At 50.8% G+C, this 20309-nt stretch overlaps 1 protein-coding gene and 1 pseudogene across 1 annotated transcript in view; both read right to left on the bottom strand.

Annotated features, from left to right (window-relative positions):
* LOC147827292 (maestro heat-like repeat-containing protein family member 7) overlaps positions 1-17701 on the bottom strand; it is a 46745-nt gene extending 29044 nt beyond the window's left edge. Inside the window, exons 1-6 of the mRNA XM_087214810.1 lie at positions 16889-17701; positions 5395-5468; positions 4037-4108; positions 2989-3068; positions 2762-2891; positions 132-227 (exon numbers count right to left, since the gene is read on the bottom strand). Coding sequence (XP_087070936.1) covers positions 132-227; positions 2762-2891; positions 2989-3068; positions 4037-4051 — 321 coding nt within the window. The 5' untranslated portion in view covers positions 4052-4108; positions 5395-5468; positions 16889-17701. The remainder of the gene's footprint in view (positions 1-131; positions 228-2761; positions 2892-2988; positions 3069-4036; positions 4109-5394; positions 5469-16888) is intronic.
* LOC147827293 (gamma-aminobutyric acid receptor-associated protein-like 1 pseudogene) lies at positions 13664-14192 on the bottom strand (annotated as a pseudogene).
* Positions 17702-20309: the final 2608 nt, after the last annotated feature.

Here is a 20309-nt window from a genome sequence, read left to right as displayed (position 1 = left end):
GGAGAAGGGTGCTGCACTGGATGACATCCTGAGCTCGCATCACTCCTCTGGGCCCAGCTCCTACTGCTCTTGAGCCTTTCCTGTTTCCCTCTGCCCTCTGCCCCTCACTCCCCAGCCTCCAAGCCCTGCACCTGCAAGATGCTCTTGAGTCCGGCAGGAGTGGGGTCTTCAATAAAGAGGGCATTGAGCAGGGTCTGCAGGGCTTCCAGGGTCTGGTGGTAAAGCGTCTGCAGACAGGAGGACCAAGCTGCTAAGTGGCTCCAGGAGCCGCTGCCAGTCCCAGGGGCCCTCTGGTGGGGTCAGGGAGGAACCCACACTTGGACCCATCAGAGCATTCTCTGGCCCCTCCTCTGACACTCACCAATGTGATGGACACTGGGAAAATTACTGCCCCAATGGGTCAGAGTTTCCTCACCAACTAATCAGTAATCTCTGCACTTCTTACCTTAAAGGGGAAGGAAGCAGAGACCTGGACTCCACTGAGACTCTGCCTGGGGCTGGATGAGTATCCAAAGATTTGCATATCCGTGTCACTTTGTATCAAATTGTTTTTCCCATAGTACAATTTAGAACAGCAGTTGGCAAGCTTTTTTTTTTTCTTTTTGCCACATGGAAGATAAGTTTTCCATGGAGCTGGCAGGGGGTGATTCACAGGAGTGCACAAGTTAGATCCTTCACATGCACAGTTCACAGTGAGGCTCAAGCTCCTATGAGAATCTGGTGCCCCACTGACCTGGCAGGAGGTGGAGCTCAGGGGGGAATGTGAGCTATGGGGAGTGGCTGTAAACACATAGGAGGCTTGCTTGGTGTCATGGCTGTGTCTAGATGTCCTCCCAAAGCCTCACGCAGTCATAGGTGGGGCTTTTTGGATCTAGTGTGTGATGGTAAAATTAATTCTTAATACAATGCTAAGATCAAGGCACTAAGATTAAGGGTGTAAGCGCTACCTGCCCTAAGCAGCCTGGATAAGATATAAGGGACAAAAAGAGCTGTGGTTGTCTGTCCCTTGTTGCTTTGCTACCTTCTGCCCACCATGAACTGTTTTTCCTCTGTGACACCCCTCTGCCGTGCCACCCTGACTTGGACCCAGCTTTGAACTGAAACCTGTACAAACTGTGAGCTACATAAACCTTTTCTCCTTTAACTTTGGGTGCCAGGCATTTTGTCCCAGCTACAAGAAAAGTAACCAAAGCAGCTGGTTTTCCTGCTAGTCCCCTCCTGCCGTGTGGCCAGTTCCTAACAAACTACGGACGAGTCCCAGGCCACAGCCCAGAGGTTGGGAAGCCCTGATTTAGAAGATACTTCTCTGTGGTCACACAGCAAGGAATTCTCAAGTCATGAAGAATGACGAGAAGATGCGTGGGAAAATGCTCCAGGACTCTAAGGGCTGCGGGAGGGAGAGGGTCCATCTTTCCTCTGGGGAAGTGATCTGATTCTTTGGAATGCAACACCTAGACTCAAACAGATCCTACATTTCCCTTCATGGAGCCATCTTCCCCCTGGGGAGGGTCCTCGTCTTTCGGTCACATCACTGTCCTGGGATGGCTTCATGGAGCCAGGTACGACACAAACAGAAGGCTGGGCAGTGGGTCTGAGCTACCCCAGGAAGACCCTCTCCTCCTTGTCTCCTCTCCTGCTGCCGCTGGCTCCAAGTTCTCTCTCAGACGGTTACTGTCCAGGCTTCCTGAGTCTGCACACCCTAGAGCTGATGGCCCTTTGGTGTACAGCACACCAGGCAAACCTCATTCCTACCTACCTCCTCTATCCCACCCATGAGCTGCTGACTGCTGTGCAGCATTTCCCTCTGCTGGCAGGACCAGGTACTGCAAGAGGGCTGGGGCTTTGGCCACCCGGTGGGGGATTTCCTGCCTTTCCTTAGGGCCTGCTCTCTGGGCACCAGCAGGGACTCGAGCCCTACGCTGCCTGCTGGCTTGGCCCCCACCTACTCTCTGGCCTCACTTCCCAGAGTTCTTGTCTCACCGTTCTTGGTCCTTGCCAGCCTTGCCATCACACTGTCTGCTCCCTTCCACACAGCTTCTTGGCTCTGTCTGAACTCCTCCTCCTCCTCCTGCCCCCTCAGGTCATTAGCTCTTCTTTAATCTCTCAGCTCCAGTCACAACCTGACCCTACCTCTACCACGTGCCCATTGCAGGCTCTTAGCTTGCAGCACTGACTCCTAGTGTGGTTTTGCATTGATTCAAATGGTCCTTGGCTAACATCCATCTCCCTCACCCCAGGCCCTGCTGTGAGGCCACTGCATTTGGTGTGGAGAACTCAGCTGATATCTGGGGAATGAAAGGATACGTGCATGTCCCTCACCTTGAGCCCAAAGCGCTCCTGCCTCATTCTCCCCAGTCAACCCTAGCTCTCCCCTCATCCCACGCTAAGGGCCCCTCCACCACTCCGTGTCCGGCCTGAGAGGTGTGAAGAGCTTTCTTACAGGACCTCTGGGCTCTGCCTTCCAGCTCCCTGCCTCAGCTCCCTGTCCATTGCTCTTCCTCTAAATCCAGTCCGCAGCCTGCCCTCCAGGCCAGCCACTGCCTCTGACCAGGGCGACATCTACGCCTCAGGGCTGCTGGAAACCATCAGGGCCCTTAGAAGGGGCCTCTATTGCAGGGGTTCACTTCTTCACCAAGCCCCAGAGAGATTAGGTGAGTCTTCCTGGGCCACAGAGCTGTAGGGCAAGGGCTTTCTGGGCCCCCTTGATGTGCAGGCCCTTGAGCAGGTGCATGGCAGCCTGAGGTCCGCCCTGGCCCCTCACCTGGATGGCCTCGGCCTTGGCCTGGTCCTGCTCCTGCATGGCCTGCACCGAGGGCAGCGAGAACACGCTGTGCACGCACGTGCTCACCAGCTGTACCCGGTCCTGCACACCCAGCACCGGCCTCATGTGGCTGCAGAGACAGGGCAAGGTGCCTGGTGATGAAGGCAGTGGACACCAGCGGAGGGTGGGGGGTGCCCCGGGACACAGGGGTGGGAGGGTGTGGGCACCTCAGTTGGGCCAGTGTCTCCATGGCCTGCTGGCGGACGGAGGTTGAGAGCGAATCCAACGGCTCCTCCTGGATCTGCCTCTGCACAGGGCCACAGGAGGACAGTGAGGCAGGGGCCTCCTCATGGGGCCCTTCATCCGGGCAAGGCCACCAAACACACCCCTTGCCCGAACCCAGGAGCCCCGAGGAATCCTCAGGAAATGTTCCACCCCAGCCCTGTGGCGGCAGCTGTCTGTGAACCCATGAACTAGCCCAGAGCAAGAGAACGGGGTTCCCGCCTGGAAACTGTCTGGGCAGCTCCTTTAAAACCTCTTCCAGGGGGCCGGGGATTTAGCTCAGTGGTTCCTTCTCCTGCCTCGAAAGCACAAGGTCCCGAGTTTGATCCCCCGTACCCCCTCCCACCTCTTCTAGTCCTCCTCACTGTCAGGCCTGCACCTACACACAGTAGGTACTCGGCTTTCTTTCTCTTTAAGGGGCATAGGGCCAAATACTGTACACTTTTGTAAACTTCAGTGGTTATTCAACTCATTCTGGTAGGTATCTGAGAAGAAACTGCATTTAGCAACTCTCAAGTTCTCGGCCAGGGGGAAATGTTTTACTCCATTTAATAGTAATGGTAACTCTCCGAGGCCGGGCATGGTGGTGCACACCTGTAATCCCAGCACTCAGGAGGCTGAGGCAAGGAGGATTGCTCGGAGTTCGAGGCCGGCCTGGGCTACATAGTGAGTTCAAGGCCAGCCTGGATGACATAGAGAGACCCTGTCTCCAAAAACAACAAAACAAAACAAAAACACTTTTCCCAGCTGCACAAGGCTCTGCTCCCTAGGGTCTGTGTCCTCTCAAGCCAGTGACACAGGCATCATCGCACCATTCGTGAGCCTGCGAGGGTGAGGCCACGCCCCCTCGGGCAGGGGAGGCCAAGGCAGTGCCGGAGATCGCGCCTCACCCTGTGCGCTGCCCTTTCACGTCTGCCCAGTCTCATCAGCAGTGGGCTCAGGACTTCCACCCGCTCCCCACCCAGGGCTGCAGACCCCCCTGAGGCTCCGCACCATCATCTTCCTCATCACAGTCTTCTTCCCTCCTTCCAGTTGCAGCAGGTCCTGGGGAACCACGTGCTTGACCTGGGACAGCAGAGGGAAAGGACAAGGTCCCACGGGGTCCTGGGGATGACCTTGGGGGCCGCAGGGGGAGGGTGGACCCCTGAGGCCGGTGCCTGGAGAGGCCTGCATATGTCAGAAGGCAGAGAATCCCTGCTCCTCCATTCAGCTGAGGCCAGGACAGAAAGGACCCCAGCACTTCAGCCTGGAAGTCCACCTTGGCCACACTTCCACCTGCCTCCTGACGCAGGTGTTCTCCTGGCCCAAGCAATCTACCAGTCCCGTTATCTTAGGGAGAAGAGAAGATAAGCACGAAATCAGTAAAGAGCTTCATAAAGGAAAGAAAGACACGTCCTGGCCAGTTAGGGCCTCCGGGCAGCCTTGTTTTCCCCTGGCCCAGCCGCCACACCACAAGGAAGCACGGGGTGGGCAGAAGGAAGGAGGTGGAGAGGAGAGGCGGTCCTGATGTCCCAGCGCCCTGGGGAGCTACACTGTGTGGCCAGATGAACCCTGAGCAAGTCCAGGCCGATTTCCCTGTCCTGAGCAGAGCAGCCAGCCCCGCCATGCCTGCACCCCGGTTGAGCTTTCCAACCTCACTGTCCGGGGCTGGGGTGTCAGACAGCAGCTGGTAGAAGATTGGAGGGAGGTGGGGGGGGCAGACCCACTGCCCCAGCACAGGCAGAGAAGGCCCCTGGGGGGTGGACAGCTGGGCTGAGCCCTGAGTGACAGGAGCAAGCTGGGGAAAGGTCTGTCCAGCCCCTCAAACTAGAATGACAGCAGCAATGGCCCTCTTCCTGCAGAGAGCACGCTCAGCGCCATCCCCATGTTATCTTCAACCTTCCTCATCAGAGGAAGCACACGCCAAGGCCCTGAGGCAGGAAGGACTCTGGCGTGGTGAGAAACAGATCTTTTTAAAAACTTTCAGTGAGCTGGGCATGGTGGCACACACTTATAAGGATAATTACTCCAAGGCAGGAGGGTCACAAGTTTGAGGCCAGCCTGGGCCCCTTATCAACTTAAGGGTATAGTTCAGTGATAAGTACCCCTGAGTTCAATCCCCAACAGCCCCTGTGCCAAAAAAAAACCTTGATAAAGCCCCTAGTATGTGTCTGCTTTACATGCTGAGGATACAGTAATGAGACAGACAAAACCCTGATTTGTGGAAGGCTCGTTTCTGTGGGAGACATGAATGAGGACCCAGGGGACAGCGCCACAGAGACCTGGGGACTCTGGGGATGCCAAGGCTGTGGGTCTGGGGTGCAGGGTGGGGGGACAGGGAAGGGGCACTGCGAACCAGACAGGAGCCCTACCGGAGCCACTGCGCTGCCATCTTCTCTCTTCTCTGGCACCTTTTCCGGAGAGGAGGTCACTTCCTCGGAGGCTCCTGTGCGGCACGGTGTCCGGGGAGAGAAGGGGAGAGTGTGACCCAGCTGAGCAGTGCCAGCTGTGAATCAGCTCCTGCCGACTCCGCCCTGACGTCCTTCGGAGGAGCCCACCTCGGGGGCAAGCGAGGGTCCTATCGTCACAGCCCAGCCTCCAGGGCGGCCCGGGCCCAGGCTCTGGCCACACTGCCAACTTCCGGCCCCAGGCCAGCTTCCCTCAGGGCCTGGGCACAGGGGGCTTCTCCACCCCAGCACCCTCGCCACACCCCTTGTTGCCAGGCTTCCCTCCCTCAAGTCCCCTGCCTGCAGGTGGAGGAGGCCCACCTGCCTCTCTTTGGGAAAAATCCGTTTTTCTTTTGTGAAAGAGCCGTTTTTCCTGGGGGCTCCCCATTCCTGCACTGGGTGAGGCTGAGTCCTGCAAGGCCCTCCTCAACCAGGGCTGCGCCAGGACCCAAGCCTGGCCAGAGAGGGTTCCCATGCCCAGCCTCCATGATTGGCCCAGGGAAGGGCACTCAGCTGGGCGGTGCCAATAAGAGCCCTTTATTTATGGGGGCTGAGGGGACACAGAAGGAGAGCAGATCTCTGTCCTTGTGAGTCATGGTCACCAAGCCTGGGAAAGCCTGAACTCCAGAGGCATCCAGAGGATGGAGTGAGCCATGGGGGAAGTGAACACAGCTGGTGCCAGACCTTGGCTTCCAGACTCCACTCTCCATGGACACAAAATGGCAGATCCTGGACTTGGGCCAGGGAGGCCCGGATGAACCTGAGATGAACCTGTCTTGGGTCAGAAAACAGGGGAGAGAGCTCAAAGGATGATGGGAACCAGTGAGAGAGACACGAAGGTTTACCTGAATGGGAGGCCCCTGGTCAAATGAATGAAAATTTGAGTACCACGCTAGCTAATGACAGCAACAGGTCATAGTCTGTTGAATGCGCTAGGAAACCATGAACCTGTACTGATATAAATAAATAAATGAGTGGGTTGAAAGCTCGAGGAGGAATGGGATATTCAGAGTTTCAGAGTACCTCACACAAGGTGTTTGTCACAAAGCAGCAAATAGAGACTTCACACCGAGAACTTTGGCAGCAATCGCCTTACTCAAGTGATGGAAATCAAAACCATGACCCAGCCGGGGCATGTTGTCACACGCCTGTTATCCTAGCACTCGGAAGGGTGAGGCAGGAGGATAGCCATGAGTTTGAGGCCAACCTTGACTACATAGCAAGACCTTGCTTCAAAACAACCAGCTGGGGATTTAGCTCAGTGGTTTTGCCCCCTGCTTCACAAGCACAAGGACCAGAGTTCTATCCCTGATACCAAAAAACAAAAACAAACAAACAGCCAAGCAAAAAGCCCCAGAAGAGATGCAATGAAATAACTAGTATCAACTTGATGCGAACCAGAGACTAACCCAGATCTAGACACCCCCTACCAAATAGCTGGCCTGTAATCTTCAAATGTATCAAAGACATGCAAGGGAGTGCAAGGGGGCAGGGGATTTAGCTCAGTGGTTCCACCGCCTACCTTGCAAGCACAAGGACCCAAGTTCAATCCTCGGTACCAAAAAAAAAAAAGATGCAAGGAAGCTGGGTGTGGTGGTGCATGCCTGTAATACCAGCATTCTGGGAGGCTGAGGCAGGAGGATTGAAAGTTTGAGTCCTAGGCAATTTACCAACTTAGCCTTGTCTCAAACAATTAAAAAGGGCTGGGAATGTAGCTCATTGCCAAGGCCCTGGGTTCAGAGACAGACAGAAAGAGAAAGCGGGCACGGGGGAGGAAGAGAGGAGAAGAAAGGAGGAAGCAAGCCAGGCTTGGGCGTGGTGGTGCACGCCTGGTATCACAGCACTTGGGTAGCTGGGGCAGGAGGGTCACTGTGAGTTCAAGGGTGTGCTGGGCTCATAGTGAGTTATAAAAGTCATAGTATAAACCACATAGTTTATAAAATAGTGCCAGGAAAGCAATATCCATGTGTAAAAGAATGAAGTAGGAATATTAGGTGTGTCCGAAGCCAGAATCTAAGGAGACAGAACGGTGCTTGCCAGGGCCAAGGAGGGGATATGGAGAATTGCTTTTTAAAGACTAGAGTTTCAGATTTAAAAGATGAACAGAGTTCTGGAGACTGATGGTGGTGATGATTGCGCAAAAATATACTTAATCCCAGTGAACTGTACGCTGAAAATGGTTAAGATGCCAAACTCCGGTCTTCAAGGCCCTGGAGGAAGTCATGGAGATGCCTGGAAGCTCAGCAGTGTTGCTCAGGCTGCTGTCACCATGGTGGGGACGCTTAAGTCTCCAGCAGAAGCTGCCGGGGCTGCAGAGGCTGCGCTCCCAGAACTGCGACTCCACCTGGGCACAGGACTTCAGTGCCACCCGCTGTGCCACCCGCTGCGTCCCAGCGCCGGGCAGGCAGCCGGAGCACAGTGAGGCCCACGATCCTGAGGCCTGCTGCTGCGGGGCATGGACTCTTACATTCCAGTCCTCACCTACAGGTCACAGAGCTCGGCCTGGGGAGGGTCGCTCCAGTTTTCCAGGAAATTATGGTAAAACTTGGACTACTGACAATGAAATGGCTGTGCCTTGTGAGACGGTGGGAAGCAGGTTTTCCTGGGGACTGTTAGCCTCTACCTTAGACCTTGCGGCGTAAAAGCAGGAACATCGCATCACCCCTGCACCCCCTTCCTTCATCAAACTGTTTGGTTCAATTTGTTTAACTCGGATACTTGGTTTCTGGTTGTGATTCAGCTGTGTAGCTGTGTGAGAGGGAAATTTGGGGCCCGTTTCCATAAAATGTGTGACTTGAGTGTTCTGAGGTCCCTTCCTTCTTTGAAGGAATGCTTTCCGATGCCAATAAATGGCCCCACTGCTTTGTAAATGAAAAAAAAAAAGAAAGATTAGGGGCTGGGATTTAGCTCAGTGGTTTCGCTACCTGCTGCGCAAGCACAAGGTCCCGAGTTTGATCCCCAGTACCAAAAGCTAGATATGATGGTGCACATCTGTAATCCCAGCACTCAGGAGGCTGAGGCAGGAGGACCACTTCGAGTTCAAAGCCAGCCTGGGCTACATAGTGAGTTCAAGGCCAGTCTGCACTACAAAGTGAGACTGTCTCAAACAAATTAAATAAAGAAAATTAAAAGCTTTTGTGCATCAAAGAATGGTGTCACAAGAGAGAAAAGATCACCCACAGAATAGGAGAAAATATTTGCAAGTTGCATATCTGATAAGGGATGAATCCTTAGAATATGTACAGGACTACAACTCAACAACAAAAACCAAAGAAATCAATCAAAAGTGGACAAAGGGGTCACACAGACATTTCTCCAGAAGCTCTCTGGCCAATAAGCACAGGAAAAGGTGCCCAACATCATTAGTCATTAGAGAAGTGCAAATCAAAACCACAGTAAGATACCATTCCACACTCTTCAAAATGGCTATTACAGAAAAACAAAAACAGAGCCAGAATCTCTGGGATCTGGTGTCCTGACACTGGAATATAGAGGCATGAGGAGAAGAAGAAGGAGGAGGGAAGTGGATCCCTGGGACCCAGGAAGGATCTGAAGAGAGAATTGAAGTCCATGGGGAGAGCCAGAGAGAGACTTCAATGAAAGAGGGAGGTGGTAGGCAGCGCTGTGTCCCAGAGTCCAGACTCACGGCATGGGAAGGGCAGGTTGAACCTGCAGACTCATGGTGACTACTGCCAACCCCAAACACCTCCAAGGAGAAAGGCACAAGTGGAATGGAGCAGTGGAGCAGTGGACTGCAGTGGCTGGCTGAGTTATTCAGGTTCAAATGTCATCAAGGAGAGGGTGATTGGATAGTACCCATCTTGGAGAGTGGCCCACTGAGCTAGAATTCAGAATAGCCGTGGGCTGGCTCCATCTAGTGGCTCCCAGTGTCGCTGTGAGGGTGTGGAGTTCAAGTCGGCAGGAGGTCAGGGCCCAATAAATTGAAGAGGTAGGATCTTGCAACAGACTCAAAACCCAAAGGCCAGGTACACCCGGAAGATGTCTCTCAGAAGTAGTCATTTCCGAAGGGTTCCGAATACTAACGATAAAGCTACTCGCCATAAGGAATCTGAAAGCATCAACTCAGGAATTAAACTTTTAAAAAATAGAAAATGAGGGCCAGGGATTTAGCTCAGTGGTTTCACCACCTGCTGCGCAAGCACAAGGACCCGAGTTCAATCCCCGGTACCAAAAAAAAAAAAAAATAGAAAATGAAAAATACACTTATACAAGATGGAACACCCCCTCCCCTCGGGCTTTCAGCTCACCAAAGGCAAACCCAGGGGGCAATGAGGTGGAACAATCTGAAAGCCACCCCCCTGGACTCTCTGAAGTGGAAACGGCAGAAGTAACAAAGCAGATGAATGAGGCGCTAGAAAAATTCAAAGCAGAAATAATTTCTCAAATAACTACAGAGATGGTGACCAGAAAGAAAGACATGCTTAATGACTCTAAAGCCAATACAGATAAAAAAATAGAGGAACTCAAGAACATGATGGAAACCATGAACACACAGCATAGGAAAGAAATGGAATCCAGAAAACAGATTCAAACAGATATCCAGGAGATCAAAAACACCACTGAGACTCAGGGGTTTACCTCAGTGGCTCCACACCCGCCTTGAAAGCACAAGGTCCTGAGTTCAATCCCTGGTACCAAAAACAAACAAACAAAACACTCCACTGAAAGTATACGCAACAGAAGGAGCCAATGTGAAGACAGAATATCAGATAAAGAAGACAGGATTGTGGTTAGCGATCATGACAAGAAAGATTTCTTAAAAATAACAAGAGACCATGAGAAATCAATCCAGCAGCTGCTAGATGATGCAAAGAAGAATAACATAAGTGGAAATAAAGACGTAAATGTACAATAAACATTGGGAAATGGGAAGAATATGTTCCAATGAGAAGGGTAACAAAGGGGAGGAAGGAAAGAGGGGACAAGAAAAAAAGAGAGAAAATCAAAGGGAAAAAATGGAAACAAAGCTTTTGTACTTAAGGGGGGATGGGGAGAAAAGCAAGATACATCATGTACTGGTACAAATTCCCTATGATGAATGCTATCATTTTGTATATATTTTATTTATTTATTTATTTATTTTGGTACCAGCAATCAAACTCGGGTCCTTGTGCTTTCAGGGCAGGCAGCAGAACCACTGAGCTAAATCCCGGCCCCATCATTATGTATATTTAAAATGTACCAGGGCTGGGGATTTAGCTCAGTGGTTCTGCCGCCTGCCTCACAAACGCAAAGACCCGAGTTCAATCCCCGGTACCAAAAAATTAATTAATTAATTAATTAATAAATAAATAAAATGTACCAATATATGTTTTGTAAAGAAAAACAAAAATAAATCAATGAGGAAAAAAAGAAAACAAATGTTGGCAAAAACATAGAAAAATGGAGCCCTCCTACATTTCCTACCTTGCTGGTAGAAATGAAAAATGGTGCAGCTGCCAAACGCTGGTAGATCCTCAAACACTGAAACCTAGATTTACCATATGACTCAGCAATTCCACCCAAGGCATCTCTCAAGGAGAAATGAAAACTTACATCTATCTATACAGAAACTTTTTTTTTGGTACCAAGGATCGAACTCAGGACCTTGTGCTTGCGAAGCAGATGGCAGAACCACTGAGCTAAATTTTAAAAATTGTTTAGAAAATGGACTATATATCAAAGTTTCCTGCCACCCCATCAGTATTTTCTTATGGTAATTACTTAGTTAATTTTATAAAATAAGAATCACTGTATGACATATCCAGTTTATCTTATTGTGATCATGAAAAGAAATTTAATTTTTCTTATGGGTGATGTCACAATACTTACATAATTTTAGTATTCTGAAAATAAGAAGTGTGATTCCATAATGGCCAAGTGATGATTGAATCTCCCCAGACAACCATTCATATGAGTTTATAAATTTTCAATGTGGATTAAGACTTTTGAACTTGAAATCCAAAGATGGCAGTTACAGATCTTTTAAGTGATTTGTCAGTTTAAAACTCCAGGATTCTATTCTTGCCATATTTTCACATGTTGCTTATATAAAATTATTATTCTGAGTAGTGATCGCTTCCCTGTCGCAGTGCCTGTGTTTTTTTATTTTGTTTTGTTTTGTTTTTGGTACCAGGGATCAAACTCAGGACCTTGCTCTTGCGAGGCAGCTGGTAGAACCACTGAGCTAAATCCCCGGCCCAGTGCTTTTAATTCTTTCAGGAAGATCCCAAGAAGGAGAATAGCTGGGTCAAATGGAACCTCCACTTTTAGTTCTTTGAGGAATCTCCACACTGATTTCCACAGTGGTTGCACCAGTCTATACTCCCACCAACAGTGGAGAAGGGTTCCTTTTCCCCATAGTCCCTCCAACCTTTCTTATTGGTTGCTTTCTTTCTTTCTTTCTTTTTTTTTTTCTGGTACCAGGTATTGAACTCAGGACCTTGCACTTGTGAGGCAGGTGTGGGCATCGCTGAGCTACATCCCCAGGCCAGTTGATTTCTCTTTTTTTCTTTTATTTTCCCAGTTGATTTCTTGATAACAGCCATCCTTTCTGGAGTGAGATGGAATCTCGGAATTATTTTAATCTGTATCTCTTGAATGATGAGTGATGTTGAACATTTTTTCATGTATTTATTTGCTGTTTCTCCTTCATTTGAGAAGTATCTATTCTTCTCAGATGCTCGTTTTGGGGTTGGGTCTTTAAATTTGGGGGGGGTCTGATTTTTTGAGTTCTTTATATATTCTAGATACTAGTCCTTTGACTGAGGAACAGCTGGCAAAAAATTTTTCTCTGTGGGTTATCTCTTCACTCTGTTAGTGGTTTCTCTTGCTGTGCAAAAGCCTTATAATAAGATGAGATCCCAGTTGTTGATTCTTTGTGATATTTCCTGTGCAATTTGGGTTTTGTTCTTAAAGTCTTTGCCTATATTAATGTCTTGAAGAGCTCTACCTATTCTATCTTCCAGCAGATTAAGCATTTCTGTTTTAATATTTAGATCTCTGATTCGTTTCTATTTTAGTTTGGTCCATGGTGAAAGATATGGGTCTTTTTTTTTTTTTTTTTTGATTTTTACAGTAAGCAATTATTTTATTTCCTTGGCCTGATAAGATTGACTTCATTATACAAGAACCTGAAGCTGACAGGACAGACACGTGGATTTCCCCCACAGGAAGGATCCTTTTCATTAGCAGAGATGAAATGTCACATCTGAGTGCAGTTTCTGCTCCCCACCCCCTCCTCAGCCTCCAAAACGAAAAGAAACCAATAAAACCCCCATGAACTACTCAGTCATCCCTCTAAACATTTCTAATTAGCAGCTGCCGTGGATCAAAACCAGAGGAGGGAAGCAGCTGGCCATTGCTTAGCATCCTGTGCACATGAGACTGAGGGACGACAGCCAGGAAGCCAGAATCCTGGATGCCTGGGAAGTATACATAGTCTACCTCACCTCATTCCTGCCCCTTCCACCCGAAAGACGCCTCTGTCCCTGTACAACGAAACTGCTAAAGGCAACACGAAAGGAGTGGCTTTAGCCTGCAACTGAAAGTGCCCAAGGTTCAAGAAACTCCAAAGTAGGTTTGGGAGAGGGGGCACCAGAGAGAGAGCAGGTTAAGACAGAAGCACAACACTCAGTCAGTTCCAGTTTAAGGCCATCAGAACTAATCCGAATCAGAATCACCTTCCAGGACTGCTGTTTTCCAAAGTTAAAACAGCTGTCTAAATGTCTGTTTGGATATCTACCACCGCCTCCGGCATAGGAGGGTGACATTCACATATGAGAAGAGACTAGCGGGGGATGGAGGAAGTGGAGAAATAGGAGATCAAAGGCTACAACGCTTCAGTTACTGTTGGGTGTCTTTTGGTCCCCCGGTACGGTCCACTACAATTCCTAAGGAATTCCTGTTCCCTTTCCTACGTATCTTGTACAAATGTCAAAACTCAAATCTCTGCCCAAAGAGATGGGAATTGCTGCTGGATTGCATTCACCCCTGGCTTTAACCTGTCCACCTTCCGACCTCCTATGAAATGACAAAAAAACCTTAATTCTTGGCAATGCCATGACCTTAAGGCACCCTCATCGCTCTATCAAAGCCAATCCAGCAGTTCTGTCCTAACACGCTTTCTCCCTGGGCCAAAGAAGCAGCAAAAAAACATCAACTGAGCTGGTGAAAATGTGACGACAGTGTGTGCAGCGTGGTTTCCAGGGTCTTCGCCTCTGTCTTCTCCATGGTGGGAGCCCTCCCTCTCCTCCCTCCAGTCCCACTCACATCCCTCCCCTCCCAACAAGTCCAGGTGCTCCCATCTGCTGGGCTTCCACCACTCACTTCCCATAGACACTCTCGTCACTGTAGGCCACGTACAGAAAACAGTCTTCCTCGTGGTTGTCCTCATACAGCTGGCCCACGGTAGCACTAGTGGGAGGGATGGTACTGTTGACAAAGAAGAATAAGGCGTCCTCAGGTCTCAGGTGGATTCTCTTCCGGATTAAGAAGTAGAACTGGCCAACAGTGAGGTCGGAGGGCACTAGGTACTTCCTCTTGTCCAGATCAGGCACCCTGGCCTTAGGAGCCTTTTCCACGATGACCGAGACCCGGTCCGGGTACTTCTTCCGGATCTTCTCCCCTTCCTTTTTCCGATACTCGAAGGGGTGGTCCTCCTTGTACTGGAACTTCATGGTGGGCTGCGGGCTCGCTCCCCAGGTCCCGCGCGGGGCCGCCTCCCTCGCCGAAGACTGCACCCGGCTGGCTCGGCCGACCTGGGAATTCCCAGAGTCGCTCCAGAACCGGCAGCTCCCGCGGCCACCCCACCCGGCCCACCCGAGCTCCGAGGAGAGCGCCCGGCCTGCAGGTGGGGACGGGCCGGGTGCAGAAGCCGCCGCCCTGGGTCTATTTTTAATCTTCAGCAAGTGAAAGCCAGTTTTTTATGCATTATTTATTAACGAGGCTCTTTCTTCCAGTGCAGCTATTTGGCCCCTTTGTCAAAGATAAGGTGGTTGTTTCTGCATCTTCTAGTCTGTCCCATTGATCCTCAGGTCTTTTTTTTTCCCACCATTACCATGCTATTTTTATCACAATAGCTTTGTAGTATAATTTCAAGTTAGGGATTGTGCTACCCCCTGCCTTGCCTTTGTTGCCCAGAATTGCTTTTGCTCTTTCAGGTCTCTTCTGGTTCCAAGTGAATTGTAGGATTGTTTTCTCTAATGCCCTACACCGAAACTTATAAGTGAATGTTCACAGTAGCATTATTTAAAATAACTGACAGAAAAATAAAATAAAATAGCCAACAGATAGAAACAACTCAAGTGGCTGTCAGGGTGTTTCTCTGACCTGATCTTGCTTATCTTTGAGGACAGGGTGCCTGCAGATCCCTCTTCAGATGACCAGCAGGCTGCAAGATGGCTGACAGAATGAACACCACTCAACCTCCAACTTCGTTTTTTTGTTTTGAGACAGGGTCTTGCTGTATAGTTCAGGCCAGCCTTGAACTCACTGTGTAGCCCAGCTGGCCTCGAATTCACAGTGATACTTCTGCCTCAAAATCTCCACTCATCCCCAGAAAGGATGAGGATAATCCTCCCCTTGGTAGGCCTATCTTTCCCCCTCATTTCTTTTATCTTCTATCTATGACTTTTCCACTCTCATTGGGTAGAAAAGCTGATCTGTGAGCCATTCTTCCTGCTTCTTCTATTGTTGGCCAGGAATAAACCTTCCTTCATTGATCAACCGAAGCTTGGTTTTATTTATTGGTTCTGAGATTCCAAGAGAGAAAAAGGACCCAGTTTGAGATCAAAAATTAATGAGAAATGGGCATAAACAAAATACGGTATGACCCATGCAGTGATGTTAGACATTACTCAACAACTAAGGTGCTGATCCAGGTGTGGTGACACATGCCTGTAATCCCAGCACTTGGAAGGTGGAGGCAGGAGGATCCCCATGAGTTCCAGGCCAGCCGGGCTACATAGTGAGTTCAAGGCCAGCCTGAACTACAGAGCAAGACCTTGTCTCAAAAAACCACGGGGGCGGGGGTAATTGACATCAAGCTCCCCACTACACTGGTCTTTCACAGTAGTCACTCTCACACTGTAGAGTGTCTTTTTTTTATTCTTTCTTACTTTTACTTGGCCCAAACTTGCTCTGCAGAGCCTGTTTCTTTTCCTGCATTTATAAATCCAAAGCCTTGCTGCTGTTTGCCTTGTCATGACTAATTCTTTGCTCAGGACAGAAAGAATGTAGAAACCACCTCTAGAAGGAGACTTCAGTACCCCAAGCCCAGTAACACTAGGGCTGGGCACGGGTAGGGGTGCAAGATTTCTTCTGGGAGTGAGAAAAATGTTCTAAAATCGATTGTGGTGATGGTTGCACAACCTTGTGTATAATTTTTTATAAACATTAAACAAAAGCTAACTAAAATCACTAAACACTAACACTAACAAAAATCACTAAACAAAAATCTCTCTATATAATAAAGCCATTAAATTGTACAAAGTGGGGAAGTATATTTACACAGAAAATCATATTTCAAAAATTCTTTTTAAAAATCAACTTGCAAAGACAAAGTTCCCCTACACATTAGCATCATCAAATAGGAATTGTATTAAAAAATAAGCTCTGATTTATGATAACAATGAAAACTATAAGTAGCTAGGGTTAACTGATCAAGGAATGCACTACAACTCTATGGAGAATTTTTAAATTCTAGTAAAGCGTGTATACCCTATAAAAGGAAAAGCTGAACAGGTGGCGAAATTAATAACATTCTAATAAAACTGGTAAGTAAGGGGGGTGTTGTTTGTTTGTTTGACACTCCAGGTGAATGTATTCTGAAGGGTATGAAATGAAAAGAATGAAGGTCTACTCATAGCTAAGTCAATTTGAGGTGGATTTTAAAGAGCAATCCTTACCCTCCCAGATATAAAAACGTACATATTTACAAAGCCAAGGTAACTTTTCAAAACTCCCAGTACGAGACTGGTAGGTGAACACACACAGATTAATTGGGAGGAGATATTTACAGCACCTGAACCTGACAGGGGTTAGTTTACAGAACTCTTGCTTTTTGGGGAGGCGCAGGCTCCACACAGTACCCAGGGGCCTGGCCCAGGCGCGGAGCACTCCTTCTCCACAGAGGTGAGTGGAGCCTGAACCTGGCTGGGCCTGAAAGGCATCCAGGAAGGGAGACCCTCCGCGGGGAAAGCCAGCACAGGCCAGAACGGAAGTACTGTCTGGTGGGGCCTTAGGGCAAGGAGGGCAGCTCCTCCTGCCCCACAGGTGCCAGAGGGCCTAGGTCCCCTTGTGATCCTAAGATCGCCACCTTAGCGGTTACCTAGCGCGCCTACTCCCTCCACCCCAGTCCCGGCACCGGGTCTGGGATCTGGATACGGAGTCTTCCAGGCAGGCGCTGGGCCTCACTCACCTTCAGGGAGGCAGCAGTCGGGTGCGGCGCCCTCATCCCCGGTGTTGGAGGTGGATGGCCGGGGCGGGTCCTGGCCCCCGTCCACACTGTGCCCCTCGCCCCATCGCTCTCGGTTCTCCAGGGAAGTGGTGAGGATGCTGTTGTCCTTCTCAGAACTGGAACCGTCGTGCAGGCTGCTCAGCGACAGGGTGGGAGGTGTCCCTGATCAAGAGGCTGGAGCTCAGGGTCTCCTTGGAGCCGAGGATCAGGGTCAGGCACGAGGGTGCAGAGAAGGCGGAGTTGGACCCGTGGGTGCTGGAGCTCAGGCTGGTACGATCGCTGGAGTGGGGAATCAGCGTCAGGCTCGAGGCCTGCATGACGGTCATGTTCAGACTGGATCTGGGACAAGCCACGTTGAGTGTCCCCTGGAAAGCTGTGCTCCAGGTTGCCCCAAAGGCTCCTTTCAGAACACTTTCGGAGAGGTTATGGGATGCCAACGTGACCAGCTCACTTGTGTCCAGGATTAGGGCCCCGCGAGAACCTGTAGCAAGGTTCAGGCTCTGCTTGGAGACGTTTCTGCTGCCCTGGCTGAGCGGCTGGCTGGAGTGGGACCCCAGAGACGTGTCAGAGGTCGTCAGGAGCAGCGCTTGTGAGCCCAGCCTGGAGAGGAAGTGGCCAAGAGCCAGGCTTCCTCTCGAATGAAGGCTTATAAATGGGTTTGACCCAGGCCTAGGATTGGAATCCCTGTGAGCCAACTCAAAACTCTTGCTCTGGGACAGGGATGGGAAGGCCTCCTCAGAACTCTGCCCAGAGGGGCTCCTGGAGCCCAGGTCGAGGGTCCGGGAGAGCCAGGGCTGGGAGTAGGGCTTAAGGCTGGAGACAGGGGACCCTGTGGGTCAGGCCTTAAGACATGATTCACGTCCAGGTCCAGGGTCGCCACAGAACAGGAAGTGCAGGTCTGGAGGGAGCCTGGGGTGGTGGCCCTGCTGTCAGCAAGTCCAGGGGTGTTGTCTGTCACTAGGCCAGGGGCCTCCCCTGGGTCAGGACTCAGAGTTGGATTCACATCTGGAACAAGCCCCAAGCCAGGACTTGGGGGCCGATCTGAGTTAGGAACAAGGGTTGCATCTGGGTCGGGCCCAGGGATGCTGCCAAAGCCCGGCCCTGGGGGCCCCAGAGAAGTAGAGACTTGGCGTCATCTGTGGGTCTTCACAGGGCTTGAGATTCACCCCTGGACTCATTGTCATGTCTGTTGGGAGGTCTTTGGGTGCTCCTGCCCCTTCCATCCAGTGCCTGGCTGAGCTTACTGCACTGCACCTAAGAGAGAAGGTAGATGCAGCCAGGCCGCACTGTTTCAGCCTTCCTGAGGCTCCCCACTGCCCTCAGGATGGGGCGTCTTCCTGTCACCCCATCCCAGCCTTCTGTCCTTATCTCTAGGCTCCACCTACCTCCTGGGAATGACCACACCCAGCCCCAGCTCAGAGGCCACACCCTGGGTTCCCAGCCTCCTCCAAGACTTCCTGCCAGTCCCACTGCTCCTAGAAAAATCCTGTCCCCTTCCTTCCCTTGACTCCCAAGTGGCCTGGGCCCTCGATAGTGATGAGGTCTGGATGACAAAACTATGCACCTCGTGGAGCCTAGGAATTCTCAGGTCCTAGCACAGTGTCAGGCTCATGGGAGGAAGTCTGCAAGCAGAAAAATGAGGAATCTCTTCCACTTTAAAGCAGAGATAAAGGGAAAGAAGAGACTCCTCACCGGTTACCTACTTCTGGCTGACCACAGCAGGCCTGGTGACCTGTGTTCACCAGCAAGGATCTCTCAGCCTTAGGAGCTTGGGATGCTCCGAGCCAGACACAAATTCCAAAGTTGCTAGAATTCATGTGCAAGTGGTCATAGCACTCCATTCTCAAAGCCACCTCGCAGAGCTGCCTCTAGCCCTCAGCATTCAGCCTGTTCTGCATGAGGCAGCTCACGTGGAAGCCATTGTCCAAAATGGAACCTGCTTGACCCAGGTATCTGACAGCCAGGCGAGCTCCCCAGTCCCCTGTCATCTCACCCCAGCCCCGGGCCACCTTCCCTGAGGAACTGTTGGGGTGGCTCACCTGCAAGGATGGTGTTCTTAAGCAGGAGTGGGCCCCTGGGGGAGAAGCAGAGGGAAGCCAAGTCAGGGGAAGAGCGGCTTTTTCAACTCCTCCTGAGCAGCCCGCAGCCAGACGTGGGCAGGCGTGCACCAGCTCTCCGTGAAGCACACACAAGTGCACACACAATCACACACTGACTCCTAGTCCGTGTGTTACACGGACTGCCCCATTGTTACACACAGAGGCAAAAGCCAAGAGGAGGAGGATCATCCACTCCCCTGGCCCTTGAAGCAGCAAGACCAGCCCTGAGGTGCCCTCTGCCCAAACCCTCGTGGCTTCCTGTGGTCTTTAGGACAGAGATCCAGTGTTCAAGGTGCTCTATACCGGCTCCAGTCCCCTTCACACCCCTCCTGTCCCTCCACATAACCCCTCTCCCTCTCCACTCCACCGGTTAGGCGGGGCTCCCACAGCTGCCACCCTTTCCCTACTCCCCTTTGCCAGTGGACGCCCACGAGGTCACCCTCTCAGGGCTCAGCATCCCCTACACAGGTGAGGCCACCTGCACCTTCTCAGGGCTCCTTGTTCACTTCCCTCCCTCACTCACATCCGGCTTCCCCGCTAGACTATTGGTTTCATAAGAGCAAGGACACATCGGCGGTGTCCTCTGCCACTCTCTAAGCGTAGCACCTGACACACAGCAAAAGTCTGGTAAATGTTTGGGTTCACTATTTCATCTCATCTCTTCTTCACTTATCACCCATTCTCTCGCTGGCTCACATCTTCATGTATTCCTATTTATTTGGTACCGGAAGTTGAACTCAGGGCCTTGTGCCTGCCAGGCAGGTGTGGTGCTGCTGAGCTACAGCCCCTGGCCCCTTTATATTCATTTATGCCCTGACTCCTTCACCCGTCATTTGCTCATTGCACGCATTTTGCTCTCCATCTTTATATCGTAGTTTGGCTTTGGAAAGATCACAGATGTGGAGTCACGATGTAGTTCCTGAGTTCAAATCTCAGCTCATCTTCTTAGTAGTCTGGGTGAACCTGGGACAGAGACTCCTCCCCTGCCCTTGTCCTCCTCCAGGGTATAAATCTCTGTCTTCGGGAGGTTGAAGTTGCAGGGCCTGCCACGGAGCGCCTGGCTGCCAACCCCTTACCTAAGTGATTGCTGCTCATCCCGCCCCACTGAGGGCATAGGGCAGTAAGGCTCAGCGCCCAGTGGGAGCTACCTTCATCCTAAGCCAGTGGCTGTGGCTCAGTTTGCCTTGGCCTCGGGAGCAGGAAATGCATCCCTACCATCATCACCCAGGGGAGATTTTACCCTGAAGCTAAAGCATTTAAAACATCAGGGCTCCTCGATCTCG

The sequence above is a fragment of the Heterocephalus glaber genome, unplaced genomic scaffold (assembly GCF_053883595.1).
Source record: "Heterocephalus glaber isolate CG9 unplaced genomic scaffold, H.glaber_assembly_v1.0 deba00001451, whole genome shotgun sequence".
NCBI classification, from domain to species: Eukaryota; Metazoa; Chordata; class Mammalia; order Rodentia; family Bathyergidae; genus Heterocephalus; species Heterocephalus glaber.
The sequence above is the reverse complement of the archived record's forward strand: the minus strand, read 5'-3'. Positions and strand labels throughout refer to the sequence as shown.